Below are 16796 nucleotides of genomic sequence, written 5' to 3'. Positions count from 1 at the left end.
CGGTTCCTGAAGCAGCAGTCATTGTCAATAGCATAGTCCCCGACAAGCATAGTCAGAGTAAATTTCCGAAGAGTATTTAGCATATTAACTACAAATGTGCATGAAACAGGTATAAAGACTAGGTTTGAATGAAATTGATCAAGGCATGCCCAAGAAACTGTTAATGACATGTCCAAATGTTGATATTTGGGACAATTGGATGACAGTTGAAGGTCAACAAAATAAAACAAAGCTATATTCACGTGTATCACTTGTGATGTACCAACTTTGAAAAAATCACGTTTAACCCATTATATCTTGCCTTTGTACCAAATTTAAACCCAATCTGTAATATCATCATCAAATAGGCAGAACACTCATAAAACAATTTTGAATGAATTGAATCAAGAAAAAGATGAAGTGCTTCAGTAACCCACTATGACCGATGTCAATGCCAAGCTTGAATGAAATCAGTCAAGGCATGTTCAATAAACGGTTGATGACATGTTTGAATGTTGTGATTTTGTGTAAATTTCGATGAAAATGAAGGAAAAATAACTGAAAACAACATTTAACCCATTATATAATAATTTATTTACTTGTATTGGAATATTTACAGTGATAACTGATCAACAGCGCATGACATTACACTACAAACTCTACCAAAGAAAGATAAATTACAAACTATATGCTTTCTTAAACAAATAAGTTTTCAAATGTACCTTAAAATCAATAATATTGTTCCATTTTTATTACATGTTTTGGTAGAGCATTCAACGAACGTGGTCCGCATACAGCAAATTCCCTATCACCACATGTTACTAAACGTGAAAATGGTACAGTAAGTAAGTTTGAAGATGACCTGAGTGTGTACAAAAGTGTCATATGTGGATGAAACATTTCGGTAATATATTCGGGAAACTGGCCGTTGAGGGCTTTGTATACTTGCAACATTAATTTATATACAATACGACCCTTTACTGGAAGCCAGTGTACAGAAATTAAAGCAGGTGTAATATGGTAATATTTTCTTTTCTTCAAAACAATCCTAGCTGCTGCATTCTGTACTCTCTGCAGTTTAGATAATTGCACATTCGTTATACCATATAATAAACTATTGCAGTAATCAAGCCATGATCCCACAAGAGCATGAACAATAAATAATCTCGGTAGTTTTTGTTGAAAAATATTTTCTGATCTGGGAAATTCTATACAAATGATAAAATGATGATTTTGTTACCTGACTAACATGACTTGCCATATTCAAATGCTTATCAAACATCACACCCAGATTACGTACATCATTCCTGACAGAAGTATTATCTACATCGAGGGAAATCAAATTTACTTTCCCAATTTGCTGAGGCATGCCAAAAACTAAAAAATCTGTTTTCTCAGGATTTAGTGTTAGCTTATTTTAGTACATCCAATCTTTCAGTTCACTGACACAATCCTTAAGATTAGTCATAGCTATGTCACGATCATATACTGAGTTCGGTTGAAATGATATGTATAACTGGGTATCATCGGCATACGGTGATATGATAGTCCATGATGTTCTATCATCCTACCAAGTGAGAAAGTATACATGCTAAACAAAAGCGGCCCGCGCACCGACCCATGAGGAACATTATATTTTAACATTTGCACTGGGGATGTTAGACCTTCGATCGAAACACACTGGTACCTACTCATTAAATATGATCTAAACCAAGCCAAGACTTTCCCCGAAATGCCAAAACATTGTTCAAGTCGTTCTAATAAAATCTGACTATCACAGTGTCAAATGCTGCACTCAAATCTAAAAGTACTAAAACACAAACATTTTGGCTGTCCATGGACATTATTATAACATTTTGTACTTTGAGTAAGACAGTCTCTGTACTGTGAAACTTTGTATATGCTGACTGGAATGTTTCCTCCAGTGAGTTCTTCTTAATATGCGACACTACTTGAATAGAAACAGCTTTTTCAAGTATTTTTAAGACAAATGAAACATTTGATACCGGTCGATAGTTACTGTATGCCCTGTTTTTTTAACAATGGTAATATTATAGCTTCTTTTAACTTTGATAGGAAAACACCATTAGATAGTGAGGAATAAATTTTATATAGCCACTAATCTCATCAAAACACTGTTTAAAACTCGCGTTGGAAGGGGGGTCGAGGTCACATGACTTGCTGGGTGATGCCTTAATTAGATTTAAAACATCATCTTCCGATAGTAATTCAAATTTCTAGAAAACATGGTTAACATGACAATTCGAATTGACAGGAACAGTATTGTCACTAAAACTGGACCTTATTACATTAATCTTGTTAATGGAATAGTCATTGAAATGACATGCCAATTCGAAAGGTGAAAAAGAGTCAGGATATGGTATTTCTTTCTTTGTGTGAAATAATCTGTTAATTATGTGAAACAAATGTTTTTGAACACCTTCATGTTCGTTAATGAGACCCACATAATACTCGCGCTCGCATTTCCACATAAAACAATTCATGTTCAACCTCATAGCTTTGAAATTATCGTAATCCAACTGCGCTCCTGTGCGTTGCCATTTTCTCTCTAACTTACGTTTTTCAATGTTCATATCCTTCATATTTGAATTGAGCCATGGCTACCGCAGCCGCGATTGGAAGCTTCTAGTAATTAGAGGAGCAAAATCATCAATTATTTTACCCATTGTTTCATTATATGTAGACACTCTACTATTGATATCCATATCTGTGGGAAAAATAAGCAACTTGGACACCTCCCTCCTAAACATTTCCGTATTGATTCATTTGTGTTTTCTATATTCTATTTCTTGCCGTATTGAAAATGTTTTTTTTTTCAATACGTATGTATGTAAGAAATCACTGCCGCATGGTCCGAAATGAACGACCCAATAGTTAGCTTGCCAGTCATAATATTTTCAGAAACCCTAGTGATAAATGTGTGGCCCAACCTATATATGTGTTGCACCCTGCAATCTTGCTTTTGTACAAAATTTAACTCAAATCTGTACAATCATCTCAGAAGCAGAAGACTCGTAAAAAACAAAATGGCTAACAGTCCGCCATTTTGAATCGAACCACGAGAAACACGACGTTCATCATTAACTCACCATGACAGATGTCAATGCTAAGTTTGAATGATATCGGTCAAGGCATGTCCGAGAAACGGTTGATGACATGTTGATTTTTGGTGTTTTTTGGGGACAAAAATTACCGCCATTCAGTCAAAGTTCAACCAACTCAAAAATAAATCGATGTGCAATGGTCTCCTATAATGACTTGTCTTTGTACTTGTTTTGAAGAAGGTCTGCCCAGGCGTCTCTGAGAAATGACGACGGACGCACGAACCGACGGAACCTAAAACATTAATCCCCGTTTCGGACTACGTCCGACGGAGTCTAAAGACAGGGACTAATAACTTTATTATTATTATTATTATACATATTTTTCTCCCAGGGATACATCATGGTAATGCCGAAATCCCAAACGTTTAGACCATGGGGACAGTCATGTTTTCTTTTATTATTAGAGAACGCTTACGCGCGTAATCATTCCATATTTGGAATTCGGGTTTCCTAATATGGTAGGATGAAAATACCTAGTGAAAAACCGAAAAATTACGCACTCTGTAATCTATGGCGTTACGCTGATAGATGTATAATAATATTGTATATTTGGTTTATTGTTCCCAATATTTTAGACTGCTTACCGTAGTTTATAAGTGATATCAGAATGTTGATAACAATGTAATTCTTCCGCCGCGCAATCCCAGTATTTCAGATAATAAGCAGGTAAACTTTTGATCAGAATCCACGTATACAAAATTGTATTAATTTATTTTTCCATTTAAAAGACACGTTTCAATTAACGCTCACGCAACAGTCCCCCCCCCCAATTCAGCTACACCTAGACATCGAATATATAAATATAACCATCTCGATTTTGTAGAAAAATAATTGGCGTAATTTTGTTGAAATACGACACAGTGTCCTATTATTGAAATGAATCATTTGCGACATCAGTTAACATATTTTTTTTGAATTTCTATGATTGTAGTGAAAGCAGATGGAATATTTTTATACTAAGAAATGATGACCTCATTTGTTATTTTTAGCTATTTGTGTAAAGAAAGGGCGCATTGTGATGACATGGTAACTGACGGGTTTATTCACATTTATGTATGTGTAAATATGTTGATTATGTGCACATGTATGACATTGCATTTTATACATTATCGTATGCAAACAAGAATACCTCAAAGGGACTGAGCGAACTGTGCTAACACAGTCATATAATGTTTGCTTTTTAAGTTTCAAACAACTTCCGCAACAATTGTTTTTATCGTTTTTTTCACATAGTGTCATTTCGTTTTTACAATATGGGGTTTGTCACCTTCCAAAAATATCGGCATCAAAAACGGTAAGTTTGAATTGTTTTTACTGTTAAATGTAAAAAGTGGGGCACCTTAGCTGGCAACATAATGGTTTCCAATACATTCAAAATGCCCCAGTATTCTCATGTACATTAAAGCTGTTATTATAGCAAGTACGGTTTTTATATTAAATAATGTTAATTCATATATAGCTAGAACACTATTGGTGTATTTGATTAGTGTACATATACTGTCTATATTTACCATTAAACTGAAAGCGCACCCTCGTAAAAAATAGTTTGATCCAGGCAGATTACGAACGCCCACATCGCCTCAGCAATGGTGATATGAAACAGACACAGTATGGTGCTAACGGTAAGTAATATGATGATAATTTAAAACTCCCCTACCACATCATTTTGTTAAATTCTCGCTAGTTTTTAATGTCACGTGTCACATTAGCAAATAAATTAGACATGTCAAGGCAAAGCCAACTACACGGGGCTTATGTAAACTATTATATATTACACATTATATCCCGTGTCAGGAAATACATACAAAATCATTCATGCAGAAATAAATTTGAAAGAGTGAAATATTATAAATATGAAACATTACCGTCATTATTTTACCTGAGTGATAATACATGTTTTTTATGATTTTCTATGGCTGTATTGAGAGCAGATGGAACATTGGTATAATCCAAAAAACGATAACCAGATTTACTATATATATAGCTATCTGTGTAAGGGAAGGGTGCATTGTAATGACAGGGTATCTGATGTGTGTGCGTGTGTGTGCTGTAAATGTTTATTCTAATACATAGACTGCTCGGGGTAGCTGAGTGAATTAGGAATTGTATTTATATATGCACATTCGATGGTTTCTATGTTGATTATGTGAACATTTTGCTTAATAGAATACAGCAAACGGACTGAGTCAATTATATAATAGAACGAATGAATTTTCAGTAATATAATGTGCTATATTTTAGTTTCAAACAACTTCCGAGAAGACATTATTAACTACAGAGTGGAAGACGTCTAGAAGGAATTATGACGACATACTTGAATATATTGGTGAATTTGGGCCATATCAGAAACGATGTTATTATCTACTGTGCCTTGTTGTGATTTTACCAGCTTCCCATGCGTTCGCCCATGTGTTTTTAGCTGCAGAGACTGACTATTGGTGCTATGTGCCAGAGTTGGATAAGTATAAAGATGAATGCTGTCTAAACAACTCAATGATGTTCTGCCAAGATTTGGTAAAGAACCTCAGTATCCCATTGGAAGAGAATTCCAATACATGTGGTAGGCATTTTGTATACAGTCATTGTGAACGTTATGTAAACAAAACTAACACGAATACAACTATGAAATGCAATCATGGTTGGGAATATGACCGATCACAGTACAAGTCAACGATATTTCAGGAGGTACGTATGCGACGTTTGTAATTGAGAAATGACAGCAATTACACACATTAACTTCTCAACTGCTATATCATAATAGAGAGATTCAACCACCCAAGAAAATATGAATTTCACAGAATCAAATATCAAACTAATAATATAAACACAATGAAAACAGTTAATTGGCAATTATAGGGTTTCTAAGCAATAGGAAACAATCCGCAGGAATCTCGTTTACCATTCAATCACAAACCGATAATGCAAGTACAGTCTAGCATTTGTTTACAATATACAAAGCAGGTGCAAATTCTATCAACTACTCTATATATGGAATAATATTAATAAATAATATAATGACTCGAAATAACCATGAAATGCCAACTTGGAATGAACTTTAATGTCCTGAGTGTGTAGCAGGATGAGTTAACTCTTTCCAAAACACATGACGTCACTTCATGTATACATTTGATTCATATATCATTCATCATTTGACTATGTTGTGTAATTTACATATCGGTTAATTGTTTGTATCGTTGTCAGGCATTTGATTTTTATACTTTAACTTGTAAATTTGCTTATTTTCAACGATTTATGGTTGGGTATTTTAGTTGTACTCAAGTGATAGATTTACACTACTATAGATCCAATTAGTATTATTAAGCATTTTCACATTGTAAATTGTGTAGCAAAGTAACACCCATTATAACATAATTAACCGAAATGTTCAACAAATGCGTGCACTAATTACAAAATACAAGACCCACCAAACAGAAAATTCTGGATTTCCTCTAACAAGGAACGACTTTATTTTTGGTATATATTATACCATATTTACTTTGCTGGATATGCAATTTTTATCTCGTTGATGCAAAATAGTCTTGACCATGACACGTCAAATATTTGTCAAGCCCAATGTCCCTTGTCCCTCCTAATCATCAAAATATCGCTGTCACGGTATTGGATTATTTTTTTCAACTTAACCAACACTTAGATATTCTGTGACTTGCGGTAATTGTCTTTGTGTTTCATACTTCATCTTCAAGCAGCATTTTTATTGATAACATGTTACTGTTCATTCTCCATGTCGAAACAGACCATGCATTACAAAATAAAATGTTGTTTGAGGGTTTGTTACGACTAAATCTAATGGTATATTTTTTCTGTATATACATTACTCAAGAACTAGTATTTTATATATAAGAATCGTGAGTAAAATTCGTCATATTAGGTCAAATGTATTATTTGTTGCAGTTTAACTTAGTATGTGGTCGCTATTACATGGGTGCACTATCCTCATCTGCATATTCCTGTGGCATGTTAATTGGCTCGATTGGATTCGGGAGTCTTTCTGATAAGTACGTGGTTTCAGATATTAGTTACTAATTGCATAATCTAATTCTCATGTTAAAATGTTAATACAAGTACATTTCAATCATTGCAACTTATCACTGTATGACCTGCATGTTGAATATTCACTCATTTATTAGTTGTATCACTACCAAAGCTTAAATATCCCTTTTTCAGAATTGGTCGCTTACCAACATTGATGATATCTGCAACATTCATGGCAGTCAGTGGTACAGCCTGCGCCTTCTCACCAAATATACACACCTACTCGTTTTTAAGGATGTTCATAGGCGCTTCCCAAATGGGAATTTTCATTACGACCTTCGTATTAGGTACGACCGCTTCAATACTTCTAGGATAAGACAAGTTTTATTCACTGTTATTGCCTTGTTATACCAAGACAAATTAACAATTGTATAACTTTTGTTAATTACTGATCTCTACACATTCTAGCAACCGAACTTGTTGGACCTTCAACGCGAGTGTTTGTCAGCACTGGAATACAATTTTACTTCGCTTTTGGGTATATGCTTTTAACTATTCTGGCATATTTTATCAAATACTGGTGGATACTGCAATTGTGTATATCGTTACCGGCAGCGATTTTCTTGTTGTACTGGTGGTAAGTGATTGTCACTGTAGAAAGCTAATTATGCAAATGCTGTTATTTTAATACCATTTTCGACTCATCAGCAGTTCGTTTTTTGGAGTAATTATTTAGATATTAATGCATTCGACGATTTAAAAAATATATATAAATTTGGAATTTCATTTCTCACATTATAAGGATCATTCCAGAATCACCTAGATGGCTGATTTCAGTCGGGAAATATGAAAAGGCAGTGGAAATTATTGGAAAATTTGTCAAGGTGGATGAAGTTACTATTCCTGAGATGGCTGAACATACGAGATATTTAAAGGTATGTAACATGTGAATTACTATATAAAACGGCATGTTTTTAAAAGATTGTTGAATGTGCTCATTATTGAAAAGTATTCAATGTAGATTTATAATTTCTAATAGTGTGTACATGGAGATGGCTGAATATAAACAACAAATTGTGCAAACTTTACATGCAAACATTTTCATGAAATATATTTTATACTTATTTTTTTACATCCAGAACTTTATCGTTTAAGGTGGAGATGCAGTATACCTGACAGGTATTTTAATTAGTTAATTAGGAAACCAAGATGACCTCCCTTGTTCACAAAACTATATATTTTCGGAAAGCTTATTGTATGAATTTTAAAATGTCGTCAGTATTTTTTTATGGACACTGTAAATATGCACAAAAATGTGCTTTTTTGGTCAAAAGTGATTTTAAAAAAATTAGCCTCTAAACCATGTTTCTGTTTCCTGTCAAAATTGGTTTATGGATACATCTGTTTACTATGAAGAAAGTGCTGTCTTGAAAACTGTCTACCAGTTGTCAATTTTGCAGGGCAGCAGCTCAAATTTCACTACTTCAAGTTCATGCATAAATTAACACCCAGGCTAGTTGTCTGTACGATTGTTGTAACACTGTTCAACCAAAAACAATGCCCCGACGGCGTTTCGAAGATAAACACATTGTTAATTATTTGTGAAAATGTCAAAACAAAAGGTCGAAGCATCTAGGAGCTATTTTTGTTTTAAGTTCTGGGATGTGCACTAAAAAGAAGCTGAGATAATTGCTAATATGCATAACCATTCACTCAGTGAGAAGTTTGCTAATGCTCATAATTAATATGGCTGTAACAGTTCCAAATTTAAATTTTCTCCATGTTTCTTTTTTATTATTTATGTACATCCTTGCTAAATCTTGCTAAGCATTCAAAAGAGAGAATGTTTGCACCTCTTATCGACATTTTAAGTTTTTGAGTATGTTCCACTATTCACAATTCTACAAAATTGTAACAGTCTATAGCCAAGACTGTTTGGATAATATAAAGCAAAAACAAAATTCACTCCCAAGTACAAATGAACCTGCATCTTCACCTTAATGATAATCATATTATAGTATACTTGTAATTATTATACGACATCTGGTTGTGTAATGTTTGGCCGTGTGTATATTCAGTTCCTGTCTTATATAAAAATATGATTTACATATGAGTTTTATTTCTACACCACATAGCATAAAGATGTTGGACGATTCCTTGACCTTTTTCGACTACCGAACATGAGAAAGAAATGTCTCACGCTTTGCTACCTATGGTAAGGAGAAATAAACAATATGATGCATACTCATTACACCACGTTACTCGTATTACGTCAATTACTTCCAAAGTAAAGAACTGTTCTGATTTCTTGAAAGTACAGCGTGTTTCTTTTTAAATAGGTTCACGTCATTCTTATTGTATTATGGCCTTTCGCTTAACACGTCCAGCCTGGGAGGGAATGACTACGTGAATGCGTTCATGTCGGCAGCAGTGGAGATACCATCTACTGTATTATCACTATTTCTTCCTGAAACACGCTTAGGACGTAGATGGTCCCTATCTTCAACATTATTATTGGCGGGAGTAGCTCTCATACTTACGTTGTTTACACCTGCTTGTAAGTAGTATCTCTAACGGTGACATTAAACACATCACCGAATTAAAAATTTCGACTATTCCCTAACTCAAAATCTTGACAAATTATGTGAGAGCTGAACTGCTCTCTGTATTGTTATTTTCTGGATGCTAAGCAAGTCACAAAGTAAGTTAGTGAAAATGTTACAAACAATATATATGCAATGTTATACATAGGCAAATTTCAATGGATTGGCACCAGCCTGACAATAGTCGGAAAATTTGCTGCTTCAACCGCCTGCAACATTGTTTACATATTCTCTGCTGAAATCTTCCCTACTCCAGTAAGGTAAGACTTAATCTAAAGTTTCTATAATTGTTGTTAGAAGATATCACTGACAACATATACGTTGATAAAACAAAACCATCAAGAACCATCCATATTATTCAATCAAAACATTTCGTAAACATTTTGTGTGGGTTTGAGTGAATAATTACTTTAGCTAAATTTATCAAATGAATGAAAAGTTTAGTTTGCATTCATATTGCTTAGTGATAAGGCGGAAATTCAGATGCTACTAAAGGGCAACCCAAATTCAAGTCACATGTACCGTATGATACAAGAACGATGATTCGGCATAGAATTACTTTGAATGATGTCATTTTCGAATATTTGATACAGGATAAACATTTGAGTACTTTACATACTTTCAGGTACATACATACAAGACGTTCGACTCTCCCAAATTAATTGCAAAGCAACTCTCAAACCACCACGAATTGTCAAGCACTCGCTCGATTGTAGACATGCTAAGGCTTTAACATCATTTCATGGATATTTTAGACGTCACCAACAAACAATTGAAATAGTAAAAACATTATATTAATTATAACGTTGTACTCTATCAAATCATGAAATATTTTAGATGATATGCTTGAGATATAATTTAAATTTATTTTAGTAGAACAATAATAGTTTCACATCACATTTGTGTTATCAAGTTTTATTGTTAAAGTTAATAGTACGTGGTAACAGAGGGTTGCATTTATGCTCGTGGTCATGTTCAACATTACTGACTAATTTACGTTTAACTTCAATATGTTCACATTTGTTTATTTATTATTTCCGATGTCATATGTAATATTGGCTGTTGGTCGAAGAATCTTGCATAAATTTTAATCGCAGTGAATGGCACGATTTAATATAATATAATATAAATGTCTATTTAGAACAATAGGAATTGGCATTTCTTCCATGTCTGCCCGGATTGCCTGTATTCTAGTGCCACAAATGATATTGATCAAAATAGTATGGGAACCTTTACCAATCATCTTATTTAGTGCATCATCTATTTCGGCTGGATTCCTTTCGTTATTGTTACCAGAAACGCGTCACCACAAACTACCACAAACATTGGAGGAAGGCGAAATATTTGGGAAGTGAGTATTTAGCCTGATTTTTTTATTCTCCCGCCATTTTATCGTTCGCTTGAGAGATAGAGCCGCTGAAGGGAAGGCTGTCAATTTATTATTACAATAAAGAATAATACCAACTGGTGCATCTGCCTTTAAAAAATGCGATTAATCATGTGATTCGGCAGCCATGCTTACAATGATCACGGCGATGTGATATTGTTATAGCATCACCTGACTATGTTCTATCAATATCGCAAATAAAAAAGTATAGCACGTCAAACGATTTAATATATTTTCTTCAGACGCATAAATTAGTTGGATTTGTATGTAGCATGTATGTAATGCACTTGACCCATATGCACTTGGTTTTGGTGGAAGACAAACACATGTCGATGTTTGATTCCATTTGCTTTTGAATATGTCTTTTATGACGTACAACTGTTAAATCAATTATTCCAAATGTTAAATATTGTCTGATATCCTACAAAGTACAATTTATCAAATTGATTTTTTTTCAAAAAATGTTTAATGTAGCGACACTGCCATAGTTGAAGTAAAAGAATTAGGAGTGGTGCTCTGTGTACTGTTGTTATTTTTTGACACCAAGGTAAAAAATGCCAGGTTCAAAAAATGACACGCGTCAAAAGACATCGCACCGCAGGTATTGTCGCTGTTAAGAAAAATAAGATGCCGCAAATATCACAGTATAATATTATTTGTACCATGGTTTTCTTATTGATCACTTGATTATGCACTCACAATCACTATGATAGTGTGCACAGGTGCTCGATCTTGAATCAGTTAGATATATAAGCCAGTTTGGTCAGTTTTCGAGCCAGATCTAATAAATTGCTTTGCCTAATCAGATGGCTAAATTTCCCACTTTATAATTAATATAATATTTAACTGTCACTATGTATAACTTGATATTCTATGTTCAACGATGATTTTTTTTTTAATTAATAATTTGTCAAGGACGTATAGAAAACAAACTGGTAATGGGATGCAGAATGATGGAATCATGCTGGAGACAACAGTGAAAGGCTTGCAAAAGTGAAGCTATTTAGGAGTATTTTATAACATTATTTGTATTCGACTATAGCGTGCCGACATTACAGAAAAATATCAGTTGACAGAGCATTACTGTATTATATAGCCATGGAGGCCGGTATTCAATAACCATGCGCAATTTTAGATGTATGTAAGAAAGTTTTGTAATAAAGTAAGTGTCTTTAAATATGTAGTAGCATTCATTGTGTCACAGTTTTAACGCTATCATTGCAATGTGCATCCATTTCTTTATTTTTAGTCATTGTAATTTCATATACCTTTTCCCCAATAAAATTCTAACAATCTACAATCTACCGTTTTAATCATCGCGGAACATGTCAGTTAATAATATTAGGTAATTTTGAAAATAATATCTTAATCAAAGTTTGTTTAGTGCTAACAAAACTGATCGGGAAGAATATGCTAATATATCAGAAACCTGCATAGCAGGCACGAAAACATTTCTTAAATTGGTAGTGACACAAGCCATTAGCATGTAAATTTATTTCAAATTGGGGGTCATATGTAGCAGCATTTTAAATTACTTTTCAATTGAATTTTAATTGTTCGGTATTTGACCTGTACAAGATTCGTGAAGCTGTTCGCTATTAAAATGAGCGCTAACAAATCTTGTTGTCACTTTCCCCAGTATTCAATGTGATTGGTTAGGAAAACAACATTAGTCGAATTGTAAATGCACGACACAATATGATGAATGCACTTGTTGGCATGATAGGTGCACAAAATAAAACGGTGAATTCACAACATAATATAGTAAATACATCACATAATATAACTGCAGTACATGACATGATGAATGCACAACATAACGCGGTAAATGCTCCACATAATATGATAAATGCATCACATTACACAATGCGTGTACCACATAACATGGTATATGAATGACAACTTTGAATACATTATGAATGTACTACATGGCATGACGAATGCACAGTGTATCATCATGGATAATATGCTTATTAATATGGTAAATGTACCACAATACATGAAGAATTCACCGGATAACATGGTCAATTCGCCACAAAATATGATGAATGCACCACGCACCACATGACCTGACGATTGCACTACATGACAAGATAATTGCAGCACATATTTTGATTAATGCACCTCATAACATGGTGAATGCACATCATATGATGAGTGAACCACGTAACATAAAATTATATGACTTGTATATAGTTATGGCGTTCCATACACTTCCATGATGAATCAGGCAGGTTAATTACAGTTTTTTCAGGTTTGTCGCATATTTTTATAATCTTTTTATTTATCAGCCATTCTTATGTGCTAAAAAAGGCAATAGCATAAATTGTGGCTAATCGTGGTGAGTAATCTCCTAGAAATTCATTTTCCTTCTTTAAGAAATGAATCAAAATATATGTTCAATAATGCCCAATTCGTTTGCATCGAGATAGGGCCATATATATATATAGTTCTGCAGCATCCTGTTATGTTTGTAATTATATTGAACACTGAAAATGTCACATTTTGACAACGGAATAAACGGTGTTAAATCATTAAATCGTGTAATCGGGGGTCTCTCTGGAGATGTTAGGTGTAGTTGTGGATATTAACGGACCATCAAGGAAGATCAATCCCAGTGCCGTGCCCAGTGCACTCAGCAATGGTCTGGTGAATCACTACGTAAATACGTAGACGACGCAGAATTCTGTGTCATGACTGACTGGCTGTCTCCGGGAATTCAGTACACTACTGTACATACATATCCTTAGACTGGCCCAGCTGTGGTGATTTAAAAAAAAAATGGAAAAAATAGTTTTGCGAAAGGTGGGGTGAATTTCGCGTTAACACCTCTATTTCGCTTTTTTTTATTTAATTTTAAATTTAAAAAGAAATAAATCGCCCAGACTGTGCCAGTCTAACAGATCCTGTATGCACATCACTCGGACCCAGTCTGAATGACACGCGCCCTCTAGGGTCAATTAATTAAAAATCAGAAAAAAATGTTTTGTGTTATGATTTATACCGGGAATATTGTAAGTGTTCTTCGATGCAAGATCTCCATCGCGCGATGACATCAGTTATGACGTCTTACTATTACTAAGAGCGGGAGAGAAGTGATAATGTTTAGGATAGCACCCTCAATCAGAGACGGCGGTACGACATTTTGCATGGGGGTGGTCTTCTCACCAACCTCACTAAGGGTCCATTTGAAATTTGAAATCTAGACCTTCTGAAACGATATGTCCTGTTTTTTCAAGGGCACATTTTGCTAACACAAAGGGTTTCAGCTTGATTATGGGGCGACATTTTTTTTTAGGAGGGGGCGATCATTTTTTCGAGAAGCGAGCACCCCTTTGATCCCCCCCCCCCTCGTGCCGCCGCCACTGGTAATTATGAGGATTCGCTTGTCACCATAACTAGATCATTTACGTGTATTCGTAAGGGCGGCTTGTTTGCACAAGTATGACGACAATTGGAGTATTCAAACAAATTACTATAACTCGACTTTATCGTCAAAAGGTCAGTTTAGAATATTCGACGAAGAAACACGCTGGGTGAGCAGAATGCAACGCATCATTTACTCGCTGCATTTGATTCCACATCCCGAAGGAGGCTACTTCAGGGAAAATTACTGACCAGGAGCTGAACCGATGCCATGGCATCGAAGGGACTAACATACCCTACTGGAAAATTGATAGAGACGCCAGATCGCCAGGACGTAGTTCGTAATGTTTGCTCCTCTGCATACTATATGCAAACAAAAGAGTGCCCGATTCAATATCTGCACCAATAGGCCATATGCATGACCTCCAAAAGGTCACACATCCTGGTACTTTCTGGGGGTGTAAAATTCACTATCAATTCGAATTTAATTATTATTTTCTCACAAAAATGCAAGCAGTTATCTTTGAAATTCAAAAACAGTTAAAAATCGTAAAGAATGATATATATTATTGGAAATTCTTGCTGTGATGGAACAAAATCCCCCCTGAAAGTACAAGGATGTGTGACCTTTAGAGGTCATGCATAAGGCTAATTGAAGGATGTTATAAAGTGCATTATTATCACGCTGGTGGGTCTGTTCAGTTTCACGTCGTCTCATCTGATGGCAAGCTGGAGTTGTATCGCTTGGGAATAGACTTCGAGAAAGGAGATGTCCCGCAAGTGGTCATTCCAGCCGGATCCTTCGTGGCCTACGAGTTGAAGGACGGCGACTGGGCGCTTCAGGGGGTAGCAACAACTCCCGGATTTGATGTTCGTGATATCGTGCCAGCCACCGATGATCTGTTGCAGCGTTTTCCTGATATCGCGGACATTCTGCAAGGTTTGATGAAACCCAAACAAAAATAACTTAACTAACTCGTTTGCTGTATTTCTTGTTTTATGTCGTTAAAACTAATTTGAATCAATTTAAATAATTCCAGTGTCGGAAGATTCTATATTCTGAGTCGAAAGAACTAGAATCAAACTAATTACTTGAACAGTTATATAATTTGAAAATTTTCTCTTTACTAAACATCAAATTTAAAATTGATTAATCCTACATAAAATACTTTGCGATAAGATACCGTCTCTATGGTAACGATAACAGCTTAATGTAAACGTTAATATTTGTATGTCTTGCATACGTGCTGCAATGGCGCTCATTCGACTTATCAGCACGAAATCATCTCCTACACTCGTTAATAAAGTACATACTGAAAATGTGATTATTTTTGAAAAATTCTTGTTTTATTATAGCAGGATGAATGTTTGTGTTGTTTGTAGTTGTGAAAAGCATAATAAAATATGTAAATGCAAACAATGTGTGGGAGAACCAACATCTGCATAATGCTGCCTCTATGACAAAAAACAAAAACAAAAAAACAAACAAAATAATTGCGCAAATACAGAATGTTAAAAAATTACTGCTCATATGAGGAGTATCTTTCAGTAATAAGACTCTAAACATAGATCAGCACTAACAAAACTAAGATTGAATTAGTGCCCATGTTCTACAAATAGAACAGATTTGCTTAACTGTAAATTATATGAAAATGAAAGTAACCAACGCTGAGTCAAAAATGTCACTCTCAAATGCGACAGATGAAGAAAAAATGATAGCCATGATGAACAACAATGAAAATAAAACAATTATAAAACTAGCTAAATACATATATGAATGTTTCAAAATTAGAGAAAATAACATAAAAAGCCTTCATTCTCATCCAAATAGGCCACAATATTAATATCAAAGCATATCTGCAAGGTTTTTTTCTATGATTATTATTATTATTATTATTATTATTATTATTATTATTATTATTATTATTATTATTATTATTATTATTATTACAATCCCACTATTGTTTAGAATTAACAATTTGCATGTTTAGGTTGGATATTATAAACATATATTACAGGAGTTTGATACAAAGATTGTTTACTTATTGTATTTAGTAGTGGCAACTTTGCAAGGCTTTAACCGTGAGACACATCCCTGGTAATCACGTGATTATGCCAACGACTGCAGCGATTGGATGATCACATATTTACTCTGCCACGCTTTAGGGTTTTGACTTTTAATCATATAGAGAGTTTGTAACCTTTGTAAGGGAGGCGGGAGAACGGTGCAGCGAGGGGTTACCTCGGCTGATCTGACTGATTGTGTGAATAAAGCTGGACTATCTGTAATGAACTATTGGGTATTCATTTGGATCGAATCTGGTATCTCTACGTGTAAGTGAC

The 16796-nt window shown here is 34.5% G+C and overlaps 1 protein-coding gene across 2 annotated transcripts; it reads left to right on the top strand.

The window, feature by feature from the left end:
- Window positions 1–4668: 4668 nt before the first annotated feature.
- Window positions 4669–12264, top strand: LOC100378989 (organic cation transporter protein-like). Of its 2 annotated transcripts, none has more exons than XM_085505503.1 (11): window positions 4669–4726; window positions 5346–5789; window positions 7017–7120; window positions 7290–7444; window positions 7566–7734; window positions 7900–8032; window positions 9233–9312; window positions 9437–9654; window positions 9849–9960; window positions 10953–11051; window positions 12003–12264. In XM_085505503.1, exons 1-11 carry the CDS (start codon window positions 4715–4717, stop codon window positions 12082–12084), a joined length of 1608 nt encoding a protein of 535 aa, XP_085361629.1. In that variant the 5' UTR covers window positions 4669–4714; the 3' UTR covers window positions 12085–12264. The 2 variants fall into 2 exon arrangements, with proteins under 2 accessions (XP_085361629.1, XP_006824127.2); XM_006824064.3 differs by having other exon boundaries at window positions 10842–11051.
- Window positions 12265–16796: the final 4532 nt, after the last annotated feature.

The sequence above is a fragment of the Saccoglossus kowalevskii genome, chromosome 11 (genome assembly GCF_978046115.1).
Source record: "Saccoglossus kowalevskii chromosome 11, keSacKowa6.1, whole genome shotgun sequence".
Taxonomy (NCBI): domain Eukaryota; kingdom Metazoa; phylum Hemichordata; class Enteropneusta; family Harrimaniidae; genus Saccoglossus; species Saccoglossus kowalevskii.
This window is presented reverse-complemented; position numbering and strand designations above follow the sequence as displayed.